General features: G+C 38.6%; 1 protein-coding gene across 1 annotated transcript; it reads left to right on the forward strand.

Moving 5' to 3' along the window:
• Positions 1-9,965: 9,965 nt before the first annotated feature.
• On the forward strand, positions 9,966-16,424 carry LOC308676433 (vomeronasal type-2 receptor 26-like; the record flags this gene model as incomplete). Its single annotated transcript, XM_081342248.1, has 6 exons — positions 9,966-10,213; positions 10,846-11,137; positions 11,376-12,236; positions 13,639-13,866; positions 14,422-14,548; positions 15,523-16,424. The coding sequence occupies 6 exons, from the start codon at positions 9,966-9,968 to the stop codon at positions 16,422-16,424; spliced, it is 2,658 nt and encodes an 885-aa protein (XP_081198374.1).
• Positions 16,425-16,750: the final 326 nt, after the last annotated feature.

Consider the following 16,750-nt stretch of genomic DNA (forward strand, 5'->3'; position numbering starts at 1 on the left):
TAATAATAATAATAATAATAATAATAATAATAATAATATAAAGTTGGAAGGGACCTTGGAGGTCATCTAGTCCAACCCCCTGCTCAGGCAGGAAACCCTATACCATTTCAGACAAATGGTTGTCCAGCCTCTTCTTAACAATTTCCAGTGTTGGAGCATTCACCACCTCTGGAGGCAGGTTGTTCCACTGGTTAATTGTTCTAACTGTCAGGAATAAATAAAATATTAGGAATTTTTTTTAGTTTTTCCACTTTGTTTTTGCAGTTTTACATGCTCTCCATCTCTTATTTTTCTTAATAGTTTTCAGTAGTCACTTTTAATATCTGATTGAATCACAATTCACCAAATACAATAGTCATATACTTCATACGGAAACTGTGGAAGTATTATATGGATTTATTATAGATAAACTTTGGATAACAGGAATCTCCCTTAGAAAACGATCATTGCTTTAGAGACGGATAGAGCTGATTATTATTTAAGATTCCAAAATGTTGAAGAAGAAAAGGGAGAGAACCTAGCAGATGTAATGGCGGGAATATTAGCAGAAGTTTTGGAGGAAAGCAAGGAAAAGATAATTGATGATATAGATGAAATATTTAGAATATACACTAGATAGGCAATGAGAAATACTCTCCCCAGAGAGGTGTATATAAGATTTACTAAAAAAAAGCATTAAGGGTAGATATACTACAGAAGCTGAGCAATGTTAAAATAAAATATAAAGGAAGAGAGATAGTAATGTTAAAACAGATCCCAAGAAGAGTGAGAGACCGGAGAAAGGAGTATCAATTTCTGACAAAATGCTTAATTAAAAAAGGGATGAATTTTAGATGGTTAATACCAGAAGGCAAGAACAGAGACATAGACTGGACACAATAGAGAATTTGAATTTGAATTTGATAACGGCTGTGAGGTTATTGGTAGGGCAATATTGGAAGAAGGATTGCCTACCTACTATAGAGGAATGGACGCTTAAAGTGTTAAATTTAGCAGAAATGGCTAAGATTTCTGCTTACTTGAAGGATCATTCACAAGAAAGATACATTTTGGTTTGGAGAAGATGGATAGATTATATTCAGAATAAATATGGGACTAAAAAATTCCATTTAGCTTATGAGTAAATTTTAGATTGTTATAACTTAAATCTTTTTTTTAATTAGTTATAATATATATAACTATAATTTGCACAAATAATGAGCTATCATAAGTTGACTAGTTCCTGTGGATAAGCCCTGAGCCGGGCCAAAACAGGAATGAAAGAGTTAATTAGCAAGGTCCATTCAAAAAGCCTTGATAAATACTTATATATATATATATATATATATATATATATATATATATATATATATATATATATATATATATATATATATATATATATATATATATATATATATATATATATATATATATATGTTTTCGTAGATTCTCGCGGGTGTCTGTATGTGTAGGTCTAGAGTCTCGGGTTTCTTCCCGCGTTCCTTTCATCTTGAGAAAGTTGTGGCGACGTTTCGACGAAATCCCATCCCTCATCATCAGGCCGGAGTATTCCTCCTGCTGCTTTCAGGAGCAATGTGTGGTCTGTCTGTTCCTTTCCTTCCAACTGCCGGTGGGGCTGTGTTCCGACTGGGTGGAGGCGTGGCTGCTTTCTGATTGGGTGGGGGTGTCTTCCGACTGGGTGGAGGCGTGGTTGTCTTCTGATTGAGTGGAGGCGTGGCTGTCTTCTGATTGGGTGGATGTGTGGTTGTGTGGTTATAGAATTAGTGAAAAATCTACAGATAGACCAAAAAGACTTGCTAGTCAGCTTCGATGTGGTATCACTATTCACCCAGGTGCCAGTCCAAGAAGCTCTATCAACAATAAGAAGCAAATACCAACCACCTAACCATATTATAGAACTAGCAGAACACTGCTTATCAAACACATACTTCATACACAGAGGCCAGAGATACAAACAAATAGAAGGCGCACCAATGGGATCCCCTCTATCACCAGTTATCGCCAACCTTTTCATGGAAGAATTTGAAACTAACGCTCTAGAAAAGACTACAAACAAACCAAAACTGTGGCTCAGATATGTGGATGACACCTTCGTGATCTGGCCCCACGGAAGAAAGGAGCTAGAAAACTTCCTAACACACCTGAATAGCCTACATCCCAAAATAAAATTCACCATGGAGATTGAAACAAACAACCAGTTACCTTTCCTGGATGTACTTATATACAAAAAACAAAACGGAACCCTAGGACACACAGTCTACCGAAAGAAAACACACACCAACCGTTACCTCAATGCGCAATCACATCATCACCCAGCACAAATAAATTCAGTAGCCAAAACACTAATAACAAGAACCAGACGCCTTGCAGATGAAACACATATACAAACAGAACTACACACCCTGACAGACATATTGACAGCAAACAAGTTCCAAAAAAACAAAATCACCAATATAATTCAGCAGCAGACTCCGAAACAGAAAAACATCCAAGAAGAAGAACAGAACAACGGACGAGCCATCTTGCCCTACATAAAAGGAACAACCGACAAAATCAGTAAAGTACTACGCAAACATAACATCAAAACCGCATTTAACACTGACAGAAAGATATCAACCATCCTGAGAAATCCCAAAGACAAAATAGAACTGGAAAACCAGGGCATATACCAAATCCCATGCGCCTCCTGTCCAGCAACATACATCGGACAGACTAACAGAAGAATAGAGGTACGTGTAGAAGAACATAAGAACTCAGTACAGAAGAAAGATCGCACATCTTCACTAGTACAACACATAAACACTACGGGACACAACATCAATTTTGAAGGTACAAAAACAATCGCCAAAATAGAACATCTCAATAGCAGAATAATCAGAGAAGCCATTGAAATAGAAAAACACCCAGACAGTATGAACAAGCGAGACGACACCTCCCGCCTACATGCCATTTGGAAACCAGCATTGATAGACAAACGAATTTCAGCAAACAAGGATTTAAAAAACCAACAAACAACCCCAAATGCCACCAGCCCCAGCAAGACTCATCCACACCCAGAACAAAAACTCTCCCACACAGAAGATAGAACAAGTCAAGCAAAAGTTCTATCACCCAAGCAGAAGAACGCACACACGAACCTGACTGACCCATACCAGAGATGCATGGCGGGTCCTCGAACTCGGAGCCAAGCCAAAGCTCTGGAGGCCACTACACAGCCCACTACTCAAGACACCAAATCACAACACTCAGGATATTACGACACAACAAAAAACCCCACCCATTCAGAACACACCCCACCCAATCAGAAGACAGCCACGCCTCCAACCAATCGGAAGACAACCACACATCCACCCAATCAGAAGACAGCCACGCCTCCACTCAATCAGAAGACAACCACGCCTCCACCCAGTCGGAAGACACCCCCACCCAATCAGAAAGCAGCCACGCCTCCACCCAGTCGGAACACAGCCCCACCGGCAGTTGGAAGGAAAGGAACAGACAGACCACACATTGCTCCTGAAAGCAGCAGGAGGAATACTCCGGCCTGATGATGACGGATGGGATTTCGTCGAAACGTCGCCACAACTTTCTGAAGATGAAAGGAACGCGGGAAGAAACCCGAGACTCTAGACCTACATATATATATATATATATATATATATATATATATATATATATATATATATATATATATATATGTATATATATATATATATATATATATATATATATATATATATATATATATATATATATATATATATATATATATATATATATATATATATATATATATATATATATATATATATATATATATATATATATATATATATATATATATATATATATATATATATATATATATTATACGGTATTAAAGCCATTTAATATTTTAAAAGAAGAAAATATAGTGCAAACTTGGTTTCAGTATGGGCAGTTGCAAGCTAGATGGAAACAGGATAAAAAAAAATTGGTATTTCCATAGTAGATGAAAATTTGGTTAAACAAATTAGAGATCAAAGTCCTGCTCATATAAGAAGGATATATAATGCATTGATAGAAATAGACTCAGAAACGGAACTTGTTAAAGATTGTATGATAAAATAGGCCCAGAATATTCAAGAATCAATAATGATGGATACTCGAGAAACAATCTGGGTTAGAAGTGTAAAATTTACACAGGCACAAAATTTAAGAGAATTTTTATAAGATGTTTTATAGATGGCATTTAGATCCTAAGAAATTGGCATGTATGTATCCAAATTATCAGCCTAAATGTTGGAGGTGTGGTTGTGATGATGCAACGTATTATCATATATGGTGGACTTGTAAAAAAGTTAAAGTTTTTTGGATTTAAATTTGGTGGAATATGCAGAAGATATTTAAGAAAAAGATAAAGTTTTCTCCACAATTATTTTTGCTGGGTATTGCTATAGACTGTACCGTTATAGAAACTAAATTGATGCTGAATTTAATAACGGCAGCAAGACTTTTGGTAGCGCAATATTGGAAGCAGGAAGATTTGCCTACTATAGAAGAATGGACTTTAAAAGTATCGAACCTGGCAGAAATGGCAAAAATTTCAGCATATTTGAAGGATCATTCGCAACAAAGAGATATCTTGGACTGGTGAAGATAGATTGATTATATTCAGAATAAATATGGGACTAAAAAGTTTCATTTAGCATTTGAATAAGTATTAGGTTTATAAGATTTGTTATTATTTAGTTATTTTTTTTAAGGAGAGCTAAAGTGCAATAGGATTTAAAGTGTTATTATAGCTAGTTAACATATTATAGTTTAAGACTGTTAGGGTCAATACCCTGTATTATGCTCTGGGAAGTCGGGGGGGAGGGGGAGGGAGGGGAACTGGGAGGGGGTGGGGGAGGGATGGGTTTTATGTTTAAAATGTATTTGTAAAACTCTTTAATAAAAAAAATACACCAGAAAATAATAGAATTGGAATTCGAAAGCATATGCATGATGGGAGATTTCAATGCTATTGTAAAGGCCGGACTGTATTATAATATGACAAAAAAAGATCCTAAGGAGAACACTTCCAAAATCTTTTCATAATATGGTGGACAAATTAAATATACTAGATGTTTGGAGAGAAAAATATCCGGAAAAGAAGCAATATACATTCTATTCTAACAGACACCTTTCCTGGTCGAGAATAGATATGATATGGACATCAAGATTGGACTAAGATTATAAGAAGTTATATATTATTCTACCCAAAGGGAAGAATGTTAGGCATATGGTGATAGCCTACATAGTTGGGTTGAAAATATATAAACTATGATGTTGTGTCTTTAAGATGTCCATTTAAGCTCACACCTACCGCTTCAGTGACTACATCCAGCCACCTCATTCTCCGTCATCCCCTTCTTCTATTGCCCTCAATCTTTCCCAGCATTAGGTTCTTCTCCAGTGAGTCCTTCCTTTTCATTAGGTGGCCAAAGTATTTAAGTTTCAGCTTCAGGATCTGGCCTTCTAAAGAGCAGTCAGGGTTGATCTCCTCTAGGACTGACCGGTTTGATCGCCTTGCAGTCCAAGGGACTCGCAAAAACTCAAATATTTTGGCCACCTAATGAGAAGGAAGGACTCACTGGAGAAGAGCCTAATGCTGGGAAAGATTGAGGGCAATAGAAGAAGGGGACGACAGAGAATGAGGTGGCCGGATGGAGTCACTGAAGCAGTAGGCGTGAGCTTAAATAGACTCCAGAAGATGGTAGAGGACAGGAAGGCCTGGAGGAACGTTGTCCATAGGGCCGCGATGGGTCAGACATGACTTCGCAGCTAACAACAACATAGACATTGAAAATCCAAGGAGAGGAGCTGCTCGGACATCACCCCTGAATTGTATCAGAAGAGGAATGGGAGGGAAGAAAGGAGAGGAGACAGGGAAGAGAGTAGAGGAGGTGGAAGGATGTATGAAGGTTAGAGGGAAAGAGGAGGAGAAGTGGGGAGGAACGTGAGGGGAGTGGTGAGGGAAAGAGGAGAGGAGAGGAAGAAGAGGGAAGTAGGAAAGAAAGGAGAAAGGGAGAAAGAAAGTAGATAAGAGGGAAGAGAGAGGAGGGTGGATACAGTGAAAGGGGAAATGGACAAGCAGCACCTAAACCTACGTGTATGTATTTATGTATGGCGATATATTTGTTGACTTGTTTGTGGAAGAAATGGGAAAATAAATTGAATATATATTTAAAAAAGGAATCTCCCTTATTAAAAAACAGAAGATCAGATTCCATTTTATCTCTGAGATGGAATCATTCTCACCCTATGAGAATATTTTGTAGTATTCTGAATATCCATTCAGTTGTCCTGACTCCACCCCAAATGAAGGGATTACAGCAGGGGTGTCAAACTCAATTTCACTGAGGGCCGCATCAGCATTGCGGTTGCCCTCAGGGGGCCAGCTGGTTGTGGCCTGGGTGGGTGTGGCCTACTGGGTGGGCATGGCTAAAGTGTGTATGGCCTACTGGATGGGCATGGCCAGCTCTACATCGTTCGCATCAAGGGTGCCTATGGGGGCCTGGGCAGGAGTGGGACAGATCTGAGGGTCTCTGGCAGAAGGAGGGTCTCTGGGCCAGGGCCAAGGCAGTGGGGGCCATTCCCTCACTGTTTCCAGGATGGCTTCACGGGCCACATGAAACCACTTCACGGGCTGGATCTTGCCCCCGGGCCTTGTGTTTGACATGTCTGGATTACAGGGTCATAAAAAGGGGGAAAATCAGATAGGTATGTGAATTTAGTTGTCAACGCTGCTAACATGGGATGTTCTTGCTTTGACAACAGATGGAAATGCGGCCTTTTTCCTCTTTTGCTTTAGAGTTAGTTGATGCTTGGAGGGGAAATGTGGATGAGAGTCCAGCTTGTCATAACAATAATAATTCCGCCATGAGAATCCAAGGTTATTGCGCCCAGAGTTGATAAAGATTTGGCGGGCTGGAATGCTGGGGAGAAAACCTGCACTTCAAGCTAATGGGGGAATGTGATTTATGACTGTTAATTGGAGGAGGGAACTGTGCTTTGCTACTTTGTGCCCAGGGAAGGGGAATTCAGTTTTTGGCTTTAACTGTGTTGTGCCGATACTTTGTTTCTTGAATAAAAGTTTAAAGAAAACAATGTCTCGAAGTTCTTTTGAAGAGTTTCATCTGTTGGAACCATGACATTAGTACTTGAGAATATTAAAACTTTTATCACAGGGGAATGCATGTAAAAATGAGATCTCAATAGATGTTACAATTGTAAATACAGTCATGGACTGTATTAGGTGGAAAATATTTATTCATTAAAGGAGAAAAAGGTTTGAGCATTGCTTGCACCAGTGGTTCAAAAGGCCTTGGATGAAGCAGATTACCTGGATCATTTTCAGTCAGGATTGAGGCCAAGGTATGGAGAGAAACAGTACTGTTTGTGTTTTTGAATGATCTCTGACATAGGTGGAATGTGGGTTGTACATCCATTCTTGTCCTACTTGACTTCTTGGTGGCTTTCAGTCCAATTGATCACGGTGTCCTTCTGGATCAGGTCAGAGGATTGAGGATGGGTTGAATGATGTAATGCTGGTTTTCCTCCTTTTTTCAAGGTCAGTTATGGTCGGTAAAGACAGAGAAGTAGAGGTCCTCTTCATGTGGAGGGATGTTCAGCAGCTCTCCCATGGATATATGATGGGATTCCCAAAAACAATTGCCTTGCCCTGATTACAAATCCCCTTCAGATAGATTTGGATCAGGTTCTGCAGATTAACCTATGTTCTGTCCCAGCCTATGTGCGTACTTGCTCAACTGTTTTACTCACGAGGAAAAAAATCTTCTTCATGGAACCAGGAAGGACCCGCTCGAAAAACCACCCCCTTCCTTTTTATTTTTACACACCTGACTCAATGTCCAACACTTCAGAGGCAAATAACATAATCAGCAAAACACAAAGTCGCAGCGTGAATGGTTTCCTTTGGCAACCAGCACCTCCCACATCTTCCACTTTTATAGTCCAGCCAGGGTGTGGCTTCTTGGTGACTTTTATTTTGCCTATGGAGCCACCCCAATGCCTTCCTCTGTCTTGCTTGCTTCTCCTCTCTGCACATCAGCACATCTGGGATTGGACCCAGCTGTTCCTCATCGGCACCCAACTCAGTCTCCCAAAACTCTGTGTCTCTGCTGAGTGTGAGTAGAGGGGCCAGGCTCCTTCTCAGACTGTGAGTCTTGGTGCTCCTCATAACCTTCCTCAGACTCCACTGTTCCTCCAGGCCCTCCTCCTCATTTGAGTCCTCAGACTCAGCTGCCGTATCCACTGGCTAGCGAGGAATCACAACAACCTAATCGATCTATTGTGTTATTTGTATGACAATATAACAAGGCCTACAAGTTACACATGGAGCAATGTTCTATTCCCAAAGTATCCTGGGAAGTAATAATCCTTCATTTGATTGAAAAGTGGAAAATAACCAGTTTTATTATTCAAAGTGTAGCTTTGAGGTGAATTGAATTTTGTCTCTGAAGTTTTCCAATTATTACATCACAAAGGGAGAATAAAGTAGGAAATACTAAATGCAGCCACACACACACACACCATATAGATAGATAGATACATCGATAGATAGATATAGATATAGATATAGATATAGATATAGATATAGATATAGATATAGATATAGATATAGATATAGATATAGATATAGATATAGATATAGATATAGATATAGATATAGATATAGATATAGATATAGATATAGATATAGATATAGATATAGATACGTGGTGGCTCAGTGGGTTAGGACGCTGAGCTTGTCGAACAGAAGGTCGGCAGTTTGGCGGGTCGAATCCCGAGTGCCGCGTAGCAGAGTGAGCGCCTGTTACTCATCCCAGCTTCCGCCAACCTAGCAGTTCGAAAGCACGTAAAAATGCAAGTAGAAAAATAGGGACCACTACGGTGGGAAGGTAACAGCGTTCCGTGTGCCTTTGGCGTCTAGTCATGCCGGCCACATGACCACGGAGACGTCCTCAGACAAGCGCTGGCTCTTCGGCTTTGAAACGGAGATGAGCACCGGCCCCTAGAGTTGTAAACGACTAGCATGCATGTGCGGGGGAACCTTTACCTTTACCTTTATAGATATAGATATAGATATAGATATAGATAAAATGTTAAATGTTTGTTAAGCATTCAGAATACACTTGCTTAGTCCCAGACACGGGACAAATCTTATTTCCTGTTTCAGCCTAGCCCAAGGCCATCTACAGGCAGTATCCACAGCAGTGGCAGCTCATATTTGTGTAAATTTATATATTTGTGTAAATATATATATAGCTATACCAGTCTCTCTTTATTTTTTTGTTAGCAATCCAAATTTAACATATATATAAACAAAACACCCCCCACCCACTCCCCCACAGTGTCCAGTCTCTCTCTCTCTCTCTCTCTCTCTCTCTCTCTCTCTCTCTCTCTCTCTCTCTCTCTCTCTCTCTCTCTCTCTCTCTCTCTCTCTCTCTCTCTCTCTCTCTCTCTCTCTCTCTCTCTGTGTGTGTGTGTGTGTGTGTGTGTGTGTGTGTGTGTGTGTGTGTATTGGTGTATATACAGTATGTACAGTATATATTTATATATACACAATAATGGAAGACAAAATGCTGAAGTGATAATTATCTTCCCACTGAAATTATTCCAATGATAATAATTTTCTCCTTTCATCAAAACTGTAAACAATTCAAGAAGACATTATAGAAAAGAAAGAAAAAAAATATTAAGAAGGACTGCTCCATTGATACTGGGGAATTGAAGACCAGAACATGCAAGTCCTATGATTTCAACTGCCACAAATTAAGTTCTGCTGGTGGAACTCTACATTGTCATTCAGACCTTTTTCAATATTATCACTATTCGCAAGAAGAATCAGGGTTAAAAGTTAGTAGTCTTCAGCCTTGCTCTAAAATGGAAATTTTGAGGCTGGTGAATGCAGACTAATGTGGAAAGCTGCTCCTGGTGGAACATCTAAGACAGCATTTGCTGCCCAAATGTTCTTTTTTCTCCTTTTTCCACTCTTCAGAGTGAAGTCTTTGCCTTGCAATCTAGGTGAACCCATACCTGTTCCAAATGAATGGTACCAGGAAGGGGACCTTGTCATTGGTGGGATGGTCTCTATGGCTAACTACCAATTTAATGAAGTTTCATTTCAGCAGCATCCCTCTCAGGAGTATTTTGGCAATCCAGAGTAAGCAGTTCTTATTTTTTATCTTTGTGGCATTTCTAGATTGTTTCATTTATTAAGAAACGTTTGGAACTTGCCTAAAACAATATATTTTCTCATGTCTGTTTAAACCTCAAGTTCAATATTTTCAGTGGAATGTGACCAGATGCCATCCTATTTCTCATTTGGAGATAACAATAGCAATAGCACTTAGACTTATACACTGTTTCACAGTGCTTTACAACCCTCTGTAAGTGGTTTACAGAGTCAGTATATTGCCCTCAACAATCTGGATCCTCATTTTACTAACCTTGGAAGGATGAAAGGCTGAGTGAACCTTGAGCTGGTCAGGATCAAATTGTTTGGGAGTTGACAAATTTAGCCTAATATATTGCATTGTAGCCACTGTGACACCTTGGCTCATTGTCTTAATGTATAGGAGATCTTAATGTGTAGGAGAAATTGGCTACCCATTGATTCATTCTGCTACAATGAAATCACAAGAATTAGTTCAATGCAGCCTGAGTTGGCAATAGAGTTGAAATGGCTGTTCTTCAGTTGTGCTTGGCTATTGAGTGAAACACCACTGTGAAGCTGCAGGAAAATGTCTAGAATTAGAAATATTTAATGAGACATATAACTTGTCCTGTTTTCAGTGTGTTAACAAAATTCTACCAGCATGTCCTTTCCTTGGTCTTTGCGGTGAAGGAGATCAATGAGAATCCAGAAATTTTGTCCAATGTCACTCTTGGCTTCCATATTCATGACAGCTACTACAATGCAATGATGACCTATTGGACCACCCTAGACCTCTTGTTCAGGTCACAGAAATTTGTTCCCAACTACAAGTGTGACACCAGGAAAAATCTCATTTCTATCATTGGGGGACTCAGCTCTGAAACTTCCTCCTATATTGCAGACCTTATACAGTTTTGCAAGATTCCACAGGTAGGAATTTTGAGAACAGAGGCATGAAAATCCTCCCCTCCTTTATTTTTTCCAAATGAGGGCGATGAGAAAAATGATTATACTCTGAACAATGCCCACATATCTCACAATCTGACCAAATTTGTCAAGAAATATTAGTTTCCCAAATAGGAAAAGAGAAGTAGTTGTTGTTATTGTTGTTGTTGGCGATAATAAAGATGATGACATATTACTATAATATGTGTTTGTTTTCTTTTAGCTCACATACGGTTCATTTGCTCCAAAGGATATTCATAGTGCCGAGATTCCCTTCTATTACTCCATGGTTCCAAATGAGGCCTCACAATACATTGGGATTATCCGATTGCTTCAACATTTTGGGTGGAGATGGGTTGGGCTCTTTGCTATTGATAATAGGCATGGAGAATATTTTCTGCAGATCATGGACTCTCTCTTTTCCCAGCATGGAATCTGTTCTGCTTGTACACAAAGAATTCCATATTTGACCCACTGGGACAATTTATCTGAAATGGTCTTTATAGGGGAAAATATTTATAACCACATAACTGATGAGAAGATCAATACCTTTATTGTCTGTGGAGAATCTTTGACAATTGCATGGATCATTAATACTATATTCACATTTGATCCTAGAGATGGGAAGAGTTCCTTGGGAAAGGTGTGGATCATGACTGCCCAGATTGTTTATTTATTAACAGGCATGCAAACAAGATGGGATCGGCAGGTTTTGGACGGTGCCATTTTTTTCACAATTCACTCCAAAGACATTCCAGGGTTCAAGGAATTCCAGAAGTCCATAAAACCTCCTTGGATTCAAGAAGACAGATTTTTTCCACTTTTCTGGGAGCAAGTATTTGATTGCTCATTGCCAGCTCATATCGTGACCTCTCTGGACAGTGATACATGTACTGGAAAGGAGAGGATGAAGGATATTCCTGGAGCTCTTTTTGAATTGCAGCTGTCTGGGCACAGCTATAGTATCTATAATGCAGTCTATGTATTGGCTCAAGCTTTACATGCTCTCTTCTTACTTCGATCTAACCACAGGCATTTTTTGAGACATAAATTATCAGAATATGAAAATTCACAACCGTGGCAGGTGATTTGTGCATTACGAGTGCTTTGTCCTAAAGCACAAAGTTAGTGTGCATGATTCAAGCAGGGAAGAAGCAAATATTGAAATATTGTCCATTGATAATATTTATTTGTGTATCTTTATTTTCATGGCTGTAATTCTGAAAGATGTTGCCTGTGGAAGGGGAGCTAGTGTGACTCACTGCAGTGAAGAGGAAAATTCCCCTAAAACATTTGCAGAAAGCTGGGAGAATCATGAGGCAGCTTAGTGAACAGGCAAATTCCCCTGGAGAAAGTTGGGGGGGGGGGAGATAAAGCAACATAGCCTAGAGACTGAGAAAAGACAGAAGAGAGTTAGAGAATACCCTTGAATTTTTCAGGGAATATCCATTAGGATGAAAGTAGTAAGGGTTTGTTGTGGAAAGATTCTGTCTATTGTGTGTAAGCAAATAAAAAAACTGAACTCAGGTTGAATTTTTCTATGTCATTCTTGGTTTAAGTTCATAGTAACATATTTTCCATTTTATTCCCTGGACATCTTCAGGATGCAAGGATTAAAGCATGGATCCAGAAAGTGGTCTCCAACAGTTCTGGCTCCATGGATTGATAGTGGTGGCAGGGGTGGCAGTGGCAGCAGGGGTGGTGGTTTCATGTATGCAACTCAGATCCTACGCAAGTGCAGGTGAAGCTTTGTGCACTCGCCCATCACTTGTGTGGTTTGGTTCCCAACAGGTTGCAGACCAGTACTGGTCCAAGGCCCCGGGGCTGTGGACCCCTGAACTAAGATCCAGGTCCTGGTTTTCAAAGCCTTATAGCTATTCAGGAATTTCACCTATTAATGAAGATATTAGATGAATGCTCCTTAGCCTAATTAGCTGTCCTTTAATTCTGCACAGTCACTTGTTTGAAATGGTATAGGTTTTCCTGCTTGAGCAGGGGGCTGGACTAGAAGACCTCCAAGGCCCCTTCCTATTCTATTCTATTCTATTCTATTCTATTCTATTCTATTCTATTCTATTCTATTCTATTCTATTCTATTCTATTCTATTCTATTCTATTCTATTCTATTCTATTCTATTCTATTCTATTCTATTCTTAGCAACCTTATATCTATGAGAATAACATGAAATGAAAAATAGGTGGGGAAGGTGGGACAAGTATGAAAATTGTTTTTTTTTCCTAGTTTTTTATATGCCTCTTCCTGGAACTGGGATCAAGAGAGCATGCTAGGCTAGAATCAATTTTACCTTTCATTTGACTATTCCTCCAACGGAAAGATTGAATCCTTCTTACGTGTACACAGTTTTTCAAGGTTGGACAAATAGATTTTCCGTGTTCTCAGAGTTTCTCCCTTACAAGCATAGCACAACTATGATTAAATTACTCACACCTTTCTATTCTTTATTTCCTTATTCCCAATAATCTAGCTCCACCAATTTCTTAAAAGCTGGAAATTTAATAATTCTCTTGGAGAGGCCTTGACTTTTTATGATCAAAAGAAGATGGAGGGTGGATTTGACATCATAAATATAGCTGTCTTTCCCAATTCCACTTACCAGAGAGTAAAGGTTGGAACAGTGAACCCTGATGCTCTTAAAGGGAAGGAATTAGACATAAATGAGGAGATGATAGTTTGGCACAGATCATTTAACCAGGTATGGTTGCAAGGAGACTTTATATGACTATCCTAAGATGGGTTCATTAGGTTGAGATATTAGCTTCCAGGCAATATGTGAAAATCAAGAATGACATTCTTTCAACTTTTACTGTAAAAAGCTAAGACAGGTATATTTTGCATAATATTTATTACATCTCCATGAAAAACTGAAAGAAAAAATGTGAAAGAAAAGACATGCATTTAAACAACTCTATTTCCTTGTTTGAGTGAAGCTTCATCAGAGTTGTGATTTAAAGGGAATTCTCATTTAATAAATTGAACTAATGAAATATTGCATATTGAGATCCTGATATGAATCTAATTGAAAAACATGGAAAGCCAGATCAGATATGCTCACAAATTCAAATTAAAGTTCCAGTTGAAATGGTCCTAACTATATTTTCAAATAAATAGATTTTTTTTATTCTTTTCTACAACGATTTGTTAGGATATTTCTTTTAATATAGTAGAACATTTTATTTTCAGCGTAATAACTATTTTGTCTTCAAAACAAATACATCTTCATCTTCCAACATTTAATATTGATAATTAGGTCCTTCCTATTTCTCTGTGCAATGACTATTGTCACCCTGGGTATCAGAAAAGGAAGAATGAAGGGAAAAAATTCTGCTGCTATGATTGTGTTCCATGTCCCAAAGGAAAAATCTCTAAAGAAATGGGTACGTTAACAAACGCCTCTGATTTTCTTGTTATACAGATGAAATTGAAATTTCAGACAGACTTCCATAGAAATCGAGTACACTGTTCAGGCATACAGGCATACCAAACAACCAGACACACATTGTTCCCCATGCCATCACTCTGCTAAGCAACTAATTCCCACAATAAAGTCTTATTCCTTAGAATATCTAACCATGCAGTAGGTCTGTATTACTATTATCCTTCCCATCTTTCCTATTACCTATTCCTTTGGCATCTTAAGACTATCACTTTGTGTTGTATCTTATCATTTATGATGATTGTATTTTATGATTAGGATCATGATTGATCACTTGTTGCTTGTATGCACACTGAGAGCTTCTACACAGGAGACAAATTCCTTGTTTGTGTCCAATCACACCTGGCCAATAAAGAATTCTATATAAAGAATTCTATATCTTACAGTCCATGTTGTGTTGAATATTTTCAGCTAATCTGTTTTTTGTTTAGGTTCTACATTTATTTGGAAGTGGAATGGGGAAATGAAGAAAACAAATTCATTGAAAATTATATTATTCTGAGCATGGAATTAATTCTCTGTCTCATGAACCTGTATTGACAAAAGGCTATTCTTTTCTTCTTAAATGTTCTTACTTGTCCCTAAGGTGCTTTTTCAAGAGGCAACCAGACTTTGTGTTTCCTTGAAGATGTTTTGCTTCTCATCTCTTCATTTCTGACTGTCTTGAACTCTTGAAAAAGCACTTTTGGGACAACCATGATCTCGATGACTGAGAATCTCTATAGACACATTCTTACTTTCAATGCTCTGAAAATCAATATGCAAATCATGACAAAGACGAATGTATCATGAAAAAAAATCTTCTTGCCTTAGGAAGAACATTTAGGAATCAGTTTATCCACTGTTGTTACTCCACATTTATTCATTAAAACATGGTGTGGTGGTTTTTTTTTTGTTTTTTTTTTTAAATTTCAGATATGGTAGCTTGCTTGCAATGTCCAGAAGATATGTATGCAAACCAAGAAAGAAATGGATGCCTCCTAAAAAGGATAAACTTTCTGTCTTATGAAGAACCTTTAGGGTATAACTTAGCTTGTCTTGCTGCTGTGTTTTCCCTCATTACAGGATGGGTGCTGGGAACTTTTATTAAGCACAAAGACAGTCCTATCGTCAAAGCCAACAACCGGGATCTCACCTACACTCTCCTCATCTCCCTTCTGTTCTGCTTTCTCTGCTCTTTTCTCTTTATTGGACAACCTGGGAGAGTCACCTGTCTCCTCAGACAATCTGCATTTGGTCTTATCTTCTCAGTGTCCATTTCTTGTGTGTTGGCCAAAACCATCCTTGTTTCTCTTGCCTTCAAGGCCACCCAACCAGGATCTCAGATGAGGACATGGGTAGGGAAAAGATTGGCTGTTTCTATTGTCCTGCTCTGCTCTCTACTCCAAGCAAGCATCTGTATTGTGTGGTTGTCTACCTCTCCCCCATTTCCAGAGTTAGACATGCACTCAACAACTGAAGAAATGATTCTACAATGCAATGAAGGGTCAGTTGTTATGTTTTATTGTGTCCTGAGCTATATGGCTCTCCTTTCGCTTGCCAGCTTCATTGTGGCATTCCAGGCTCGTAAACTTCCTGACAGTTTTAATGAAGCCAAGTTCATCACCTTCAGCATGTTGGCTTTCTGCAGTGTCTGGGTCTCCTTTGTTCCAACCTACCTGAGCACCAGAGGAAAAGCCATGGTGGCGGTGGAGATATTCTCCATTTTGTCCTCTAGTGCTGGGCTTCTTGGATGCATCTTTTTCCCCAAGTGTTACATTATTGTTTTGAGGCCTGATTTAAACAACAAGGGGCAACTGATACGAAGACATGTTTAAACACTTTTTTATTTGAATATGTCTATTGATATGTAAAATTATAAAAAGTTTTTAATGATTTTTGCACAGGGATTTGGATTTCCTTTTAACTCTTTATTTAAGAAAAAAAATATTTTCATGGGGAATTCTATCAAACTGAAGCTATTCCCTCAAAACACCCACAGAAAAGAAGTTAATTTTAGGAAAAACCATTGAGAAACCATTGTGAAATGAATCAGTTATAGTTTTCTAACTGTCCCCATGAAAGTTTCTGTTAATACAATTATATTCCAGAAAATACCAAATGATAATATAAGCACTATGATATTTAAATAATAATAAAAAGA

Source organism: Vipera berus, assembly GCF_964194415.1.
Source record: "Vipera berus genome assembly, chromosome: W".
Classification (NCBI taxonomy): domain Eukaryota; kingdom Metazoa; phylum Chordata; class Lepidosauria; order Squamata; family Viperidae; genus Vipera; species Vipera berus.